The sequence below is a fragment of the Mustela lutreola genome, chromosome 12 (assembly GCF_030435805.1).
Source record: "Mustela lutreola isolate mMusLut2 chromosome 12, mMusLut2.pri, whole genome shotgun sequence".
NCBI lineage: Eukaryota > Metazoa > Chordata > Mammalia > Carnivora > Mustelidae > Mustela > Mustela lutreola.
Window position 1 is genome coordinate 33,919,651 of NC_081301.1, and position 16,911 is coordinate 33,936,561.

Below are 16,911 nucleotides of genomic sequence, written 5' to 3' on the forward strand. Positions count from 1 at the left end.
CTGCCTGCCTCTCTGCCTACTTGTGATCTCTGTTAGATAAATAAAGAAAAAATCTTTAAAAAAAAAATACTGATGTCATCAAAATTAAAAACATGTTTCAAAAGATACTGTTACAGAAATGAAAAACAAGCCACATACTGGAAGGAAAAAAATTGTAAATCATGTATCTGATACAGGGCTTATATCCAGAATATATGTATGCTTTTAAAGATTTTATTTATTTATTTACTTGAGAGAGACTGTGCAGAGGAGTGGGAGGAGAGACAGAGGGAAGAGATAATCTCAAGCAGACTCCATGCTGAGTCTGGAGTTTGATATGGGGCGTCATCTCAGGACCGCAGAACACCACCTGAGCTGAAACCAAGAGTCAGATGCTCAACTGAGCCACGGAAGTGCCCCTATTTAGAATATATTTAACAGTATCTTATAACTCAGTAAGACAGGCAGCACAATTTAAAAATGGGCAGAAGATCTGAAATAGATTATTGCATCAAATAAGATAAACAAAGCCCATTAAGCATATGAAAAGATCCTCAACATCATTAGTCATTACGGAAATGCCCAAGTAATTCCACTCCTAAGTACCCCACCCAAGAAAAATGAACACATACATCCACAGAAAGACTTGTATGCAAATGTTAATAGCATTAGTCATAAGAGCCGAAAAGTGAAAACAACCCAAACGGCCAACTTGTAAATGGATAAACAAAATGTGATGTATACATACAACAGAATACTATGCAGAAAAAAGAATGATTTACTAGTAATACATGCTACAAACATAGATGGACCTCAGAAACGTCATGTTGAATGAAAGAAACCACACACAAAAAAATCTCCATATTGTATGATTCCACTCCCACAAAATATCCAGAAATGGCACACCAGAGAGAAAAAGTAAATTAGCCATGGGGCTACTGTAGGAATGGGAACTAATTACAAACAGGCGTAAGGGACCTTTTTAGGGTGACCGAAATGTTGAATTTTGGTGATAGCTGCACAGCTCATGAATCTACTAAAAATCAATGAATTGTGCATTTATAGTGGGTGAAATTTATAGCATCTAAATTACACCTCATTAAAGCAGTTTTAAAAGTGCTGCATGTAACTGGCAGGGTGGGGAGCTGAAATACCACATTTGGTTTTAGAGATTTGGGGAAAGTTTCACAAGCATAGTAGAAGAGCTAATGTCTGTGCCTTTCTATAGCTGTTCAAAGGCTCTGACAACCAAGTAATGCCTAGAGCCTGGCCCAGGTGTACAGGAGATTTTGAGTTCCTCAACTTGAATGACAACGAATTTGGTGCTAGCAGACTTGTCTTAATATAAAGACAAATGGCCTGCGCAATGCTGAACTGGTCATACACTTAGACTGTAAAGGAGTTTTTTTAAAAGGTATAGTCCATCGGACAGTAAGAACAGAAGAGCAGACAACAGCAGATGAATGTTTTCAACAAATGTTTTTAAGACAGAAAATGCAAAGAGAAGTGGTAACTAGTAGAGAGGAGGTAAATCTCCACCTGAACGAGCCGCAGGTGGCCTTCTGAAGACAGGTGAGCCTGTTTGCTCCACAGGACTCCGTGGGAGGCTCAGCCCTTCAAAGCAGTCGCTATCCACTGTAAAAGGCTGATGGCTCACAGAACAGCTCCATGTCTGTACACACTTGGCCCCCCAACCCAGTCGCCAGGCTGCTATCCCCACCTCCACCCCCAAAACAATGGCTAGTTATTTTCTGATGCAATTAACTGCAGGTGAGGGTGGCTGCTTCTGGAGAGGAACCACAGGAACTTTTTTCATCTTCCCACTTTGTACCCATTCAACAGTTTTCCTACTTCCCTCCTCCCCCAGGTCCTGGCAACCACAGCTGTTTTTCCAAAGGCCTTGTAGACTTTTACCTCCACAAGGCTTTTTGAAAAACAGCTATAAGCTTGGGATTGCATCCCTTTGTTGTAATCTCAAACTATCATAACATTGTGGGTCAACTACACTCAAAAAAAATCTTTTTAAGAAAGCTTGTAGACTTTTAGAACCATTTATCTACATTATTTAAATGAAAATTAGGAATGAATTCTTGGAGGGGGGGTTCATATTACTGTTTTTCCTCTAAGATTTTTTATTTTATTTTATCTATTTGACAGAGAGAGATCACAAGTAGGCAGAGAGGCAGGCAGAGAGAGAGAGAGGAGGAAGCAGGCTCCCCGCTGAGCAGAGAGCCCGATGCGGGACTCGATCCCAGGGCCCTGAGATCATGACCTGGGATGGCTTAACCCACTGAGCCATCCAGGCGCCCCTCCTCATACTGTTTTTAGCCTAGAGAAAAAGCCTGTTAAGTAATCCCTGAAAGAATCTGTGACATAAAATATTCATAAAGCTGAAGAAATATTTAGCAAGTTTAAGTTAAAAGTTCTTTCTGGGGGGCACCTGGGTGGCTCAGTGGGTTAAGCCCCTGCCTTCGGCTCAGGTCATGATCTCAGGGTCCTGGGATGGAGCCCCGAATCGGGTTCTCTGCTCAGCAGGGAGCCTGCTTCCTCCTCTCTCTCTGCCTGCCTCTCTGCCTACTTGTGATCTCTGTCTGTCAGATAAATAAATAAAATCTTTAAAAAAAAATTAAAAAAAAAAGTTCTGGTTCTGAAACTCCATCAGACTTTCATGCAATGCCTTTTGATATACTACATTCTAGGTAAGTGTGTGTGCATGTATTTACATTTGGCAGTTTCAATATCATGTTTCCTGCTGTGACAGATTATGGGTAGTGGGCTGTGGAAACACAGACAAGGGACAGTTAGCTCCAAATGAGGATCAGAAGATATTGCCTGGAGGAGCTCAAGAGCCAGCCCAGATTTGAAGGTGAGGTTAAGAAGGGAAAGGGAGATCGGTTTGTTAAATTAAGCATTTTAAGCAGAGGGCATACATGGCTTGAAGGATGGTACAGATCAGGGCACATATGTGAGATATTTATAATTACAAGTGACTTGGTGTTACTCAGAAGAAATGAAAGTCAAAGAGAAGCGGGAGGAGGGTGAGAGGGACAGGTGAGGCCAGCTGTCACAGAAAGTCTCGTGGTTTTTTTCTTATAGTTGACATGATGCCCCCTGGAGAGTTTAGGCAGAAGAAAGGAATGGTGAAAGCTGTGTTTTTTATTTTGTAATAACTTTTTTCATTATTTTCTTCACCATGCTGAACTGTCACCAAGAAGGTATCCATTTTGCCTATCTCACACTACTTTTTCAATTATGAAAAATATAAAACAAGAGAGAATTAAAAAACCAACCCTATGCCCATCATTCAGATGCAACAACTACTAGATGTCTGTCACATTTGATTCATATACCCCTCTACTTCTTCTGTGGAAATATTCCTTTTATTGTGGTAAACATAAAATTTACCATTTTAACAATTTTTAGCCATACAGTTCCATGGCATTCAGTACACTATCACTATGCAACTGCCACCACTGTCTATCTCCAGAACACTTTTTATCTTCCCAAACTGAAACTGTTCTCATTAGACAATAACTTTCATTTTCCCCTCTCCCAGCGCCTGGTAACTTTCTGTCTCTATGCTGGATATTTCATATAAACTAAATCATATAATATGTGACCTTTTATATCTGGTTTCTTTCATTAGCATACTGTTTTCTAGGTTCAAACATACTGTAGCACTTCTTAATATCTTTTGTTCTTTTTTTAAGGAATTGAATACTATTCCATTATATAGCTATGCCACATTTTGTTTATCCATTCATCAGCTGATGGTTATTTACATTGTTTGAGCTTTTTTTTTTTTTCTTTTTAAATTTATTTGACAGAGAGAGATCACAAGTAGGCAGAGAGGCAGGCAGAGAGAGAGAGGAGGAAGCAGGCTCCCCGCTGAGCAGAGAGCCCGATGCGGGACTCGATCCCAGGACCCCGAGACCATGACCTGAGCTGAAGGCAGCGGCTTAACCCACTGAGCCACCAAGGCGCCCCTGTTTGAGCTTTTTGACTATTAAGAAAAATCCTTCTATGAACATTCACATGCAGATTTTGTGGAGACATAGGCTTTCCTAAAGATTTTATTTATTTGACAGAGACAGCCAGCAAGAGAGGGAACACAACAAGCAGGGGGAATGGGAGAGGGAGAAGCAGGCCTCCAACTGAGCAGGCAGCCCGATGTGGGGCTCCATCCCAGGACTCTGGGATCATGACCCGAGCCAAAGGCAGACACTTAACTGATTGAGCTACCCAGGCAATCATGGAGAAAGACAATCTTAAGCAGGTTCTACCCTCAGTGTGGAGCTGGACATGGGGCTTGAGCTCACAACCCTGAGATCATGACCTCAGGCAAAATCAAGAGTTGGACCCTTAACCAACTGCGCCACCCAAGTGCCCCTGTGTTCACTTTCTTAATGGTGACTTTGAAGCAGAAGAGCTTCTAATTTTGATAATGTCTGATTTTATTTTCCCCTTCGGGTATTTGTGCTTTTGGTGGTAACATATCTAAGAAACCACTGCCAAATCCAAGGTCACAAAAACTTACATGTTTTCTTCTAAGAGTTTATTCATCATCTTGTGTGTGGATATCCAGCTGTCTCAACACCATTTATTGAAATACTTTTCTTTCCTCAAATGAATTATCTCAGCACCCTTATCGAAAATCAGTTGCTCACAAATGTGAAGGTTTACTTCTATGTTCCAAATATTTTTCCTTGATCTGTGTCTATCCTTATGACTGCCTTATAGTAAGACTTAAAATGCCTTGTAGTAGGATTTAAAACCACAAGTATAAGTTCTCCAACTTTGTTCTGATTCTCATGTATTTTTTGTCTGCTTACTTGTTTTTGCTATTCTGGATCTCTTGAATTTCCATATTAATTTTAAGATCAGTTCGTCAATTTCTGCAATGAAGATAGTAGGGATTTTGACAGGGATTACTTTGAATCTGTTTATTAATTTAGGGAGTACTATTATCTTAACAATATTAAATCTTCTGACCCATGAATAAGAGGTACCTTTCCAATTATTAAGATATTTAATTTCTTTCAATAATGTTTTGTAATTTCCAGAGTTTAAGGTTAGTATTTTTGTTAAATTTATTCCCAAATGCTTTATTTTCCTTGATGCTACTATAAATGGAATTACTGGCTTACTTCAGTTTTCCAAGTATATAGAAATGCAACTGATTTTTATATATTGTTCTTGAATGTAGCAACCTTGCTGAACTCATTTGTTAGTTCTTTTTTTTAATCTTTTTTTTTTAAAGACTTTATTTATTTGACAGAGATCACAAGCAGGCAGAGAGAGGAGGAAGCAGGCTCCTTGCTGAGCAGAGAACCCAATGTGAGGCTCCATCCCAGGACTCTGGGATCATGACCCAAGCTGAAGGCAGAGGCTTTAACCCACTGAGCCACCTAGGTGCCCTCATTTGTTAGTTCTAACAGCTTTTTTTTAATGGATTCCTTAGGGTTTTCTACATATCAGATCATATCACCTGCAAAAAGAAATAGTTTTACTTCTTCCTTCCTTCCAGTCTGGATACCTTTTATTTTTTTTCTTGCTGAACTGTTTCAGATAGAACCTCCAGTACAATGTTGAACGGAAGTGCAGAGAGCAGACATCCTTTTCTTCCTGATCTTAGGGAGAAAGCTTTCAGCCTTTCACTACTAAGTAGGATGTTAGCTGTGGGTTTTTGTAGATGCCCTGTATTAGGCTGAAGGGGTTCCCTTCTAATCCTAGTTTATTGAGTGTTTCCATCATGATAGGATGTTGAACTTTTAAAAATACTTTTATCTTTTCAGATGATAATGTGGTTTTGTCCTTTGGTATGGTATGCTAATTGATTTCAAATGTTTACATTCTTCAGATAATTCCCATTTGATTATAGTGTATAATCCTTTTTATATAATGCTGGATTCAGTTTGCTTGTATTTTGTTGAGGATTTTGTGTCTATATGCATAAGAGATATTGATCTGTAGTCTTCTTTACCAGTGTATCTTTGGTTTTGATACCAGGATAATCTTGGCCTCATACAGAATGAGTTGATATGCATTCCTTCCTCTTCTTTTTTTTGGAAAGAATTTGTGAAGAATGGGTATTCTTTAAATGTTTGGTAGAATTTGTCAAGGAAGCCATCTGAATCTGGGCGGAGTCTACCTTATTGCTGTTACTGACAAGTCTGCTGATCATACAGCTTCATGAGTCGACGAGCCAGTTATCAGTGTACTGCCACAGTGCTCTAAACTCACCCTTACTGCACTGAGAAATGGATCTGAGTCTTTAAAACATTATTTCTTTGCTATCTAACATAAAGACAAGTTTTGTAGGTAGATGGCCCTGAAGAAGCATTTCAGGAGGAACAGGGTTTGCTTACTGGCTCCAGTATTTATTCTGGTATATTCCTGCAGCATGGCAGCTTCTCCAGCATTCGCTCCTGCTTCTCTTGGTGGCCAGAAGCACCCAGCAGCCAGCAGTTTTCCCTAGCACCCTAACAGGCAGTTTTGTAACAGAGACTTCCAAGAGATAGTCCCCCATGAATAGCTTTCAACAGAACCCTAGTAGTTCCAGCAAGTTCTGGAGGATGGATTTCTTTTCAAGATTTATTTTAGAGAGAGACAGAGAGAGTGTGTGAGCACAGGAGCTGGGGGAGGCGTGCAGGGGGAGAGAGAAAGAGAAGCACATTTTCTGCTGAGCACAGAACCTGACTTGGGGCTGATCCCAGGACCCTAAGATCTTGACCTGAGCTGCATACTTAACCGAGACACCCAAGCACCCCTGGAGGGTGGATTTCTAAGTAAGTTCCACTGGCACAGGTTCCCAGTGACTTCTTACTATTTAAGGAGACATGACCATGTCCTCTCCAACAAGATCTCAGTCAGGAGCAGGAAAAGACTTATTCAGATGTGCTATCTCATTACTACGCATAATGGCTGTTCCTTACATCAACAATTCTCATACTCTTTAAAGCTCTCCTTAGTTTTTGCTTGCCACGATTATTTGTGATTAAAAACACTGGTAGCGGGGCGCCTGGGTGGCTCAGTGGGTTAAGCCTCTACCTTCGGCTCAGGTCATGATCCCAGGGGTCTGGGATCGAGTCCCGCATAGGGTTCTCTGCTCAGCAGGGAGCCTGAATCTCCTCATCTCTCTCTCTGTCTGTCTCTCTGCCTATTTGTGATCTCTCTCTCTGTCAAATAAATAAATAAAATCTTTAAAAAAAAAAAACACTGGTAGCAAGAAGATTCACTTGTAAGTTATAAATACAATTAAATTCTTTACTTGAAAAAAGACACTAACAATACTTACATGGATTCTCAATTTCTGTATTAAATCAGCATGTAGTTCATTTTTAATTTGAAAAAGACTAAAAAAAATCTTTTTTTAAAAAGATTTTATTTATTTGACAGAGATCACAAGTAGGCAGAGAGGCAGGCAGAGAGAGAGGGGGAAGCGGGTTCCCTGATGAGCAGAGAGCCTGATGTGGGGCTTGATCCCAGGACCCTGAGATCAGGACCTGAGCTGAAGGCAGAGGCTTTAACCCACTGAGTCACCCAGGTGCCCTAAGACTAAAAAAATCTTAATGGTTCACTCAAATAACACATTCTTTGGGACATCCTCCTCCCCACAGAGTGGTAACCATTTCATCCTCTCTACCCTTGGGACTGACTCCCTAATCAGGTTGTCACAGCCACGATAACCCTTGATATTTTCATATGGAGAGAGCAAACTCCTCCACGGCAGGGGCCATGATTCAGGTGCCTCCTCAGCTCATTTCCTGACTAGTGTTAACTGATTGAGAGGAAAAAACAACCCCTCTCCCAGCCCCCGCCTGGTGCCTGGGTGGTTCAATGGGTTGGGTGTCCAACTATTAATCTCAGGTCTTTTTTTTTTTTTAGTTTTAGTTTTGTTTTGTTTTTGTTTTTGGTACGTATGTATGTATGAGACTGAGAGAGAGCACACTAGTTGGGGTTGGGGGAGAGGCAGAGGGAGAAGCAGACCACGCCCCCCCTCCTCCATCAAGCAGGGAGTCCCAGGCAGGGTTGGATTACAGGATCCTAAAATCATGACTTGAGCCACAATTAAGTGTTGGAGTTTTAACTGACTGAACCACCCAGGCACCCTCGCCTCAGGTCTTGATCTTAGGGTCTAGTCCAAGCCAGCTTGGACCCTACTTAAAAAAAACTAAACAAAACCACCTAATTTCACCCGTCGACAAAGAAAAGCAACACTTCTCAATGTGCAAAGATTTCTAAAGAGGAAGTTTTGGGAAATCGTCTTGAAGGCTCCGGTCTAGCCCAACCTTTCCAAATATCAATCTGGTAATTTTGCGTTAGAAAATCCTGAAGGTGGGGAGGTGTGCGCCACAAGCAATTGAGGGCACCACCACCCTTAGAGCTCGGCTCTATGAGGGCCGTCTCCAAACAGGGAATGGGCCTAATCCACCTGGGCCCATCTTATGGGAAGCCCTGACGCTGGGGCCCACAGCTAAGCTTGCTCTCCACCCGAAAGGGCCTGCATTAACTGCATAGCCCAGCCTCCTCTGCATTCCCCAGCCCCACGACCGCTTCTGCATCCAGAAACAGCAGCACGCGCCGTTGGGAAATGTGAACTTCGTAACCGCGACCCAACCAGACCCCGGGGTTGAACCTCAAGTCGCGAAAGTGACTGCAAGGAGCGTTAAGGCCTTCCCACACTCGCCGAAGGCCGCGGCTCTCCACTCCCCCGCACGCTGGCTGACCTCCGCAATCCCCAGGCCCTGACCGCCACGCCAAGCCCTGCCATACACTTTTACTCACCAGCTGCCGCAGGGCACCGAAACAGCGAAGCACAGTCACAACACAGCACGCGGCTCAAAGGAAAGGCGACGTTCCCGCGCGCCCAGCTGTCTGCACCCGCCCCTTGGAGCTGAGGCCTGCCCCTTCCGGCCCCAGCTTCCGGTCTCCCAGCGACTGCCCACCTCTGGACCTCAGGTTTCTTTTGTTTACTTGGGAATGAACCAGGTGGTATTCACGTGCCGCCCCCAAAAGGTGGTGGGCTTTAAAGGCCTTCTTTGCCAGCTTTGGGCCAACTTTTTCCCAAAGATTTCTCTATCAGCATGGTGTGTGCAAGGGACAATCCTGGGATCATTTCCTGACCCCTCTCTCCGCTTGGGCCAGACCGGAGGCCACTGAGCCGACTTTGGGCATGGCCTTGGACCAGCCACGATTCAGGCGTTGTTGGTCATCGGATACCTACTGTTTGTAGGTCCTATAGAGCTGGGTCGAAGTAGGGAGGAGGGAAAAAAATCTGCATCATCCCTCCTGTCAGGGTAACCGATCAAGATAGTCTCCTACAACAATCTGACTGCAAAAGAGCAAAAGCTACGTTTCAGTTGTTCTCTTAATACTGTCTTACTCAGTTGGCTCGCCAGCATTTTCCCCAATTTGTAAGGTAAGTTAGAGATGATCTGTCTTAAACGTCCCTCAAATCTAAAAATTCATGTTGGAAAGCCAGAGCGTCAAAGAGATAGGCAAAGCCAGGGCCTCCCAGTCCCCAGAAACAGTCAACTCTCCTGCGGAATTTGACCAAGCCCTAACTGGAGATGCTAGTGTACAAAGGAAAACAGGGATTTCAAGTAAGAGCAGCCCTGATGTGCTGTGAATCTGGAATTCATAGAATTCCATTGGAATTGGGCAACTAGCGTGGTTCGGGGAATGCAGCTCAGGGAATGTAGCCGCAAGGCTTTAATTGCAGTTACTGATTTCCCCCGGCAATGTAGGGGTAGCTCAATTATGTGGAAATGCTCATGTGTATGTGTATATTTTCAGGGGGGAAAGTCTGCAGAGAAATACACAGCAAAATGTTAATATGCATTCATTCATCAGGTACTACCTATTTAGGTGTTAGACCCTGGGGTAAAAAGTGAACTAGCTCATAGCCTAGTAGGAGACAAATGGGGGGCAAGACTAACACCTTTTATTTTCTTTGTATTCTTCTCTTTGTTTTACACAATGTGAATAGATATCTTCTCTAGCAAACACCAAAAAAAGGTTTTATTTTGAGAAAAGAAAATACTTTTCCTTCTTAGGGCGCAGTCGGAAGGAAAGGCTCAATCCCCAAACCCCTCTGCTCAGTTTTCAGAGTTCCCACGGAATCATACGTAGGAGCGTCTTAGAATCCCGCGATGCAATCCGAGACAGCAGAAGTGAGGGATCTGCCACCGCCTTAAGCCGTGGTTCTCGTATTGTTCTGCAGAAAGGCTGCGAGACGGGAGACGGGCGAGAGTCATAATCACAACCACCTCGGTCGGACCCCAGCGCACAGCGAGCAGGTTTCACAGACGTGGGTTCCACACCGATAGGTCGCTACTACCGGAAACGGAAAGCCGTGAGCAGGCTGGCGATTGGACGTGGGGCCGGAAGCGGAAGCTGAAAATTGCGTTTGGTGGCTCCCGATATGGCTGAGGCGGGGGGTGCTACGACCGAATCCGTTGCGGGAGACCGGGCGCGGGCGGCGCGCACCATGCTAGATCAGGTGGTACTCCCGGGTGAGGAACTGCTGTTGCCCGAGCAGGAGGACGCTGAAGGCCCAGGAGGTGCTGGGGAGCGACCGCTGCGCCTGAATGCGGGGACGCGCTCGCGGGGACGCGTTGTGTGCGGCCCCGGCTTGCGGCGCAGTGGCGACCGCCTGCTGGTCACCAAGTGCGGCCGCCTCCGTCACAAGGAGCCCGGCGGCGGCAGCAGTGGCGGTGGCGTTTACTGGGTGGACTCACAGCAGAAACGGGTGAGTTGGGACTCTGGAGAGGTGGTATGGCCGTTGGAGTGATAGCCTCGCTCTGGGCGTGGACCTCTTTGTTAATGCTAGTGCCCTCCTCTGCATCCCCTTTAGAGCACTGTGAACAAATGAAACAAACGTAGCCTGAGAAGGGCGACCAGGAGAGAAAGGAGACTAGAAATCTTGGCGTGTAAGAGTTTAAGGATTGTAAAATACGGTCATTCATTCAAAATCTCAAAGGCCAGGGAGCACCAGACCTATTTTTTGGAGTCCCAAACGGCAGAAATCCAGACTCAGTGAGTGGATGTTCCAGGGAGTTAAATTTCTCTTAGAATAAGGACTTTAATATGGGAAAAACTGTCTAACAGTGAAATAAGCTTTTTCGGTTGTAGGATCCCCTGTACGACTGGACTTACTACGCCAACAGAAGCCCTAGGGACTTTCTTTCTTTCTTTCTTTCTTTTTTTTTAAGATTTTATTTATTTATTTGACAGAGAGAGATCACAAGTAGGCAGAGAGGCAGGCAGAGAGAGAGAGAGAGAGGAGGAAGCAGGCTCCCTGCTGAGCAGAAAGCCTGATGCGGGACTCGATCCCAGGACCCTGAGATCATGACCTGAGCCGAAGGCAGCGGCTTAACCCACTGAGCCACCCACGCGCCCCCCTAGGGACTTTCTGATAAGAATGCAAGACGTATGGGAATACTGGCTGAAATGAACAGAGTATTAAAGCTGTAAAGAGAGTTAATGATGTGATTGTTTTACTGAGAGTAACATATGATCAGATTTGTTGTTGATTTGTATTAATTTGTAAGCTTAAATTTAAAAATATTCTAAATAACTCTAATGACAGTAAAGTAACCACTAAGAACTTCCTGAAGATACCTTCCAAGATATCATGGAAATGATTACCATTTATGGCTGTTTCTTCATTCTGTTTTCTTCTGTAGTATGTCCCAGTGAAAGGAGACCATGTGATTGGCATAGTGACAGCTAAATCTGGAGATATATTCAAAGTGGATGTTGGAGGGAGTGAACCAGCATCTTTGTCTTACTTGGCATTTGAAGGTGCAACTAAAAGAAACAGACCCAATGTGCAGGTAATGATGGGAGCCTTTGGTTTCAAAAATAGGAAAAATAGAACAATATCCAGAAGCCTGCCTGAATTGTCTCCTAAGCATGACCTATTTTCCCAGTTGGTGTGATCTCTGAACATCTGTGTAATCACTTCAGGCTCCACAAGTTCCTTCCAGTGTTCTAGCCCTGGGACCAGAGTCACATACTTACTTTACATTGGCTATCCTGGGGGTGGTTTCATGTCTACTGAGTTGAAAGGTTATATTTCTTCACTCTGTTGTTATCTGTTATGTCCATATTCACTGGACAAGTAAGCCATAGGCTTGGGGAGGTAGGAGGGGTAAGCAGTGCAGATCACCATATCAGCCAGCCATGCAGCCTGAATGTTAAGTCCTGGGACTGGCATCTCACAACTTAAGTCACATCCCTGTTTCCCAATAATCTTTTCTTGGAGCTGACAAAGGGGCAGTCTTGATACCTCAGGTTTTCCTATTTGGAATTTTCAGGTAGCATAGCCACACTTTGTCCATCCAGAAATTTGATGGTTTCTTTGCCCCTTCTCACTAACATTTCATTTGTCTTTAGTTGCTTAATCTTTACTGATCCTCTTTGTTTCTATCTCTGATGTTCTATTCATTCATCCAGTTCATCCATGTATATCCCATTTTGCAAGTTTAGACCTTAGCTACTTTTGCTTTTTTCAAGATTTCATTTATTTGAGAGAGAAAGAAAGCATGAGCACGAGCAGGGGGACAGTCAGAGGGAGAGGGAGAAGCGGAATTTCTGCCGAGCAGGAAACCCGATTTGAGGCTCGATCCTAGGACCCTAAGATAATGACCTGAGCTGAAGGCATCAGCTTAACCTACTGAGCCACGCAGGCACCCCCAGACCTTAGCTACTTCTTGACCAGACTTGGTCAGTGACCTCATTAACATCCTTGCTTGTACAGTTTTGTTCTTCCATCCAGGCTTTTGAGAGCTAACAGTCTCAAACAATTCCCTTTCTCAAAAAAAGAGAAAAGTTAAGTTTCTTTGAAGCCTACAGATTTTATTGGCATTATACTCCAGAAGTCTTTCCCCCATCTGTAATTATATCTTCTATGTAGCCATGCTTGAACTGTCCCCCTTCCTGAACTATTCAGTAGCACTACTGAATTCCTAAGTCCCTGCTCTTGTACCTTTCCTCATGCTGTTGCCTCTATCTGGATTGCTTTTTCCCCTTAGCCTTTGGAACACATGCTCATTTTTTGATAACAAGGGTAAACACCACCACCATTGTAAAACCATTCTTCATCTACAGTCACCTTTCTTATAACTTTAGCGCTTACAAAGTCTTAAATGAACTTTCTTATATACATATATATATATATTTATTTATTCTTTTTTTTTTTTCAAAGATTTTATTTATTTATTTGACAGAGAGAAATTACAAGTACACTGAGAGGCAGGCAGAGAGAGAGAGAAGGAAGCAGGCTCCCTGCTGAGCAGAGAGCCCGATGCGGGACTCGATCCCAGGACCCTGAGATCGTGACCTGAGCCGAAGGCAGCAGCTTAACCCACTGAGCCACCCAGGCATCCATATATATATATATTTATTCTTAAAGATTTTATTTATTTATTTGACAGAGATCACAAGTAGGCAGAGAAACGGGCAGGGGTGGGGGGGGAAAGCAAGCTCCGCACTGAGCAGAGAGCCAGGAACCTGGGATCATGACCTGAGCCAAAAGGCAGAGGCTTTAACACACCGAGCCACCCAGGTGCCCCTGAACTTTGTTATTTATATGTATATCCCCAGTGTCCTCCAAGACCAAATGCTTCTGAAATACAAAGAATGTTTTTGTTTCTCTTTAGTTGCTAGTCATCGAGGAATAATAGATACAGAACAGAACAAGTTCTCTCTCCTCTCTTCCTTTTGTTTCATCATTTTGAAGTTCAGCTCTTAAGTGTTTATTTCTTTGAGAGCAAGAGAAAGTGGGGAGAGGGAGACTCTCAAGCAGATCTTACACTGAGGGCAAGAGTCCTCTGGGACTCGATCTCACAACCCTGAGATCATAACTTGAACCAAAATCAAGAGTTGGGTGCTTAACTGACTGAGCCACTGGCACCCCATCTGAGTTTTTTAAGTTTTGCATGAAGTATCAGTGAATTACCATTGTTCATTTTACTTTGAAAAATTTGTATGCCAAGAGTTTCCAATCTTCTGTAATTCCCTAGGATAGTGCTGTCTTCTAGAACTTTCGTAATGCTGGTGTTTTGCATCCACACTCACTGGTTATGGTAGTCACTAGCCACATGTAGCTGTTGCGCTCTTGAAATATGGCTAATGCAATTGAGGAACTGAATTTCAAATATCTAACTTTAATTAATTAAAATATAAGTTTAAATAACTACATGTGGGTAATGTTTACTATATCAGATGGTATAACCCTAGAGGATGTTATCTTTGAGATAGCTCCCAGTTTGAAGAGGGTACACCTCTTAATGTTGCCTTATTATTTTTTTAAACAGATTTTATTTGTGAGAGAGAGCCTGAGCACAAGTGGGAAGAGCGGCAGGCCAGAGAAGCAGTTTCCCTGCTGAGCAAGGAGCCAGATGTGGAACTCAATCCCAGGACACCATGATCATGACCCAAGCGAAAGTCAGATGCTTAATCTATTGAACCACCCAGGCATCCCTTCATGTTGCGTTTTTTAAAGACTCAACTCCAGAGTGTGGGTATTCTGGAGGATAGTTGGTCAGTTAGCTGCAGAAATATCAAGGGTTGGCATTGCTGCCTATGAGAAGGAACCGTAGCAGCTCCATAGAATGATTTACGGAGAGGCGCCTAGGTGGCTCAGTCAGTTAAGCATCTGCCTTTGGCTCAGGTCATGATCTCAGGGTCCTGGGATGGAACCCCAAGTCGGGCTCCCTGTTCAGTGGGGAGTCTGCTTCTCCACCCCACCCCCACCCCCGCTCATGCACTCTCTCAAATAAATAAAATCTTACCCAAAAAGGGAGGGGGGTTGTGATTTGCTGAGAGGAAATGAACTGTTTTCAAATTATCATTTTAGGTTGGAGATCTCATCTATGGCCAATTTGTGGTTGCTAATAAAGATATGGAACCTGAGATGGTCTGTATTGACAGCTGTGGACGAGCCAGTGGAATGGGTGTGATTGGACAGGATGGTCTGCTTTTTAAAGTGACTTTGGGCTTAATTAGAAAGTAAGTCCTTCTGGTTCGCCTATCTTCTTTTATAATTACACCTTCTTGGAAAGTTGACTCATCTTTGGGGATTCTTTGTAAAAATGTCTGAACATCCTCAAAGTTAAAAATCAGTGTCCATTCTTAGCACAGTTACAAACGCATGCATTTAGTCCCATTCTCTCTTCATGTGAATACATTAAATTCACATGTATCTGGTGGTATAGTTTTTGTGTTGATATGTATGGAGTCTGGGCTTCTCTCTCAGAAAGTCTGCTGTTCCTTATAGCTGTTATACTCAATCCAAATATGAAAACTGGCATTTCCTCCTCTTAAGTTATTTACATACAGATGCAATTTACAATTGGACAAAATGACCAGGTTTTTCTAGTAATGGGGGTCAAATGCAGGTGGGCTGATGTGCTCTAAAAGCTTATGTATACATTCACATAAGGCTCCTGCTATTCTGTCCTGTTAGATTTAATAGTTCCCAGAGGTAGATTCTGTTAGGTAGTTAGACCTTTACCTACCAAAAGCTGTGCCCTATGAAAGAACTTTACTCCTAGAGCCCCTGAGCCTCAGAGCTCAGTGTTGGATCCTCTCTTTCTTACTTATTCTGATTTGGACAATTAATTTAAGACAGAGAAGCATGTTATTAGCCAAGCAGCACCCTTGTAGTTTGAAAGTCAATGCTTCTCTCCAAGTACTGAATTTAATACCAGGGAATAACTTACATGGTCAGGAAAAGAAGCTTAAACTGTTCTTTTAGAACCAAAGATGATAATAAAGCTGTGATTCTTAAGCCTAGAAAAAAGATGCTCTGACAGTATATGGAAAGAATTTTCTACATTTTTTGTCAAGTTGGTGACACAGGGAGTTTGATTTCTTTGTAGAGGATAGAACCCATTGTTGTGACTTACAGTATTTCACAAATAGGTATATAAAAGATGAATTAATACATCCAAAGTGTGATTAGATGAAAGGGGGCAGCAAAGTCATGTGCCTTGTTTTTGGATGAGGGTGGGATTTTGAATAACTGTGGAGAACTGTCCAGAAACTAGGAGTCTTCTTTTAAAGGAGAGTTGGGTCACACCCTACCACTTTCTTAAATTTAGTTTTCTTTCCATCTCCTCACCAGGCTCCTGGCTCCAGACTGTGAAATCCTACAGGAAGTGGGAAAACTCTACCCACTGGAAATAGTATTTGGGATGAATGGAAGAATATGGGTTAAGGCAAAAACCATTCAGCAGACCTTAATTTTGGCAAACATTTTAGAAGCTTGTGAACACATGACAGCAGATCAAAGAAAACAGATCTTCTCCAGATTGGCAGAAAGTTAGATGGAATTTTTTATGGGTCAGTTGACCCAAGAGACTATGGGTTTCCTGGCGAAAATTTTTTCAGGGGAACCTCTCCTCATTAAATGTTCAGAAGACAAAATGTGAATGTACATATTGTCTTATCAAAGTCCTTATTTTTATAAAAATGTTACTATTTGCCACCCATGTTCTTGTGGGTGAGAAAAATCATTATATAATAATGATGTATTTTTTTCTTTACAATAAAGTTTACTAAAAATATTATCGGTTTTTTTGCTGTTAATTCCTTTAGGTTTGCTAAAGTGCAGCTTTTATAATACACTGGAAGTAAGCATTAAAGTAATTATTTTCTGATAATAGTGAAGTATGTTCACCAAAGAAAATGTAGGATACATAAAGAAGCAAATAGACTATAGATAGTCTATGTATTTTTCAAATAGATATTACAGGATTCTACTTTATATGCTACTTTGTAATGTACTCTGTCCACTTCAAACAACATTTAATTTTTCATGAGTGCTATTGAAAAATGCAATAGTTGTATTTCATTTTCATGTTACAGGATATTTTGGGTATGTCCAGTTTTCTGTTCTATAAATAACACTGATGAGGATCT

At 42.6% G+C, this 16,911-nt stretch overlaps 1 protein-coding gene across 3 annotated transcripts in view; it reads left to right on the top strand.

The window, feature by feature from the left end:
- Nucleotides 1-16,911, top strand: part of EXOSC3 (exosome component 3) — a 30,419-nt gene that overhangs the window by 9,978 nt on the left and 3,530 nt on the right. Inside the window, exons 2-5 of one of the 3 annotated variants that reach the window (XM_059141343.1) lie at nt 10,205-10,732; nt 11,670-11,819; nt 14,846-14,997; nt 16,115-16,559. In XM_059141343.1, coding sequence (XP_058997326.1) covers nt 10,406-10,732; nt 11,670-11,819; nt 14,846-14,997; nt 16,115-16,316 — 831 coding nt within the window. In that variant the 5' untranslated portion in view covers nt 10,205-10,405 and the 3' untranslated portion in view covers nt 16,317-16,559. Of the gene's footprint in view, nt 1-10,083; nt 10,733-11,669; nt 11,820-14,845; nt 14,998-16,114; nt 16,560-16,911 lie in introns of those variants that run through there. The other 2 variants (XM_059141342.1, XM_059141344.1) reach the window with 2 other exon arrangements.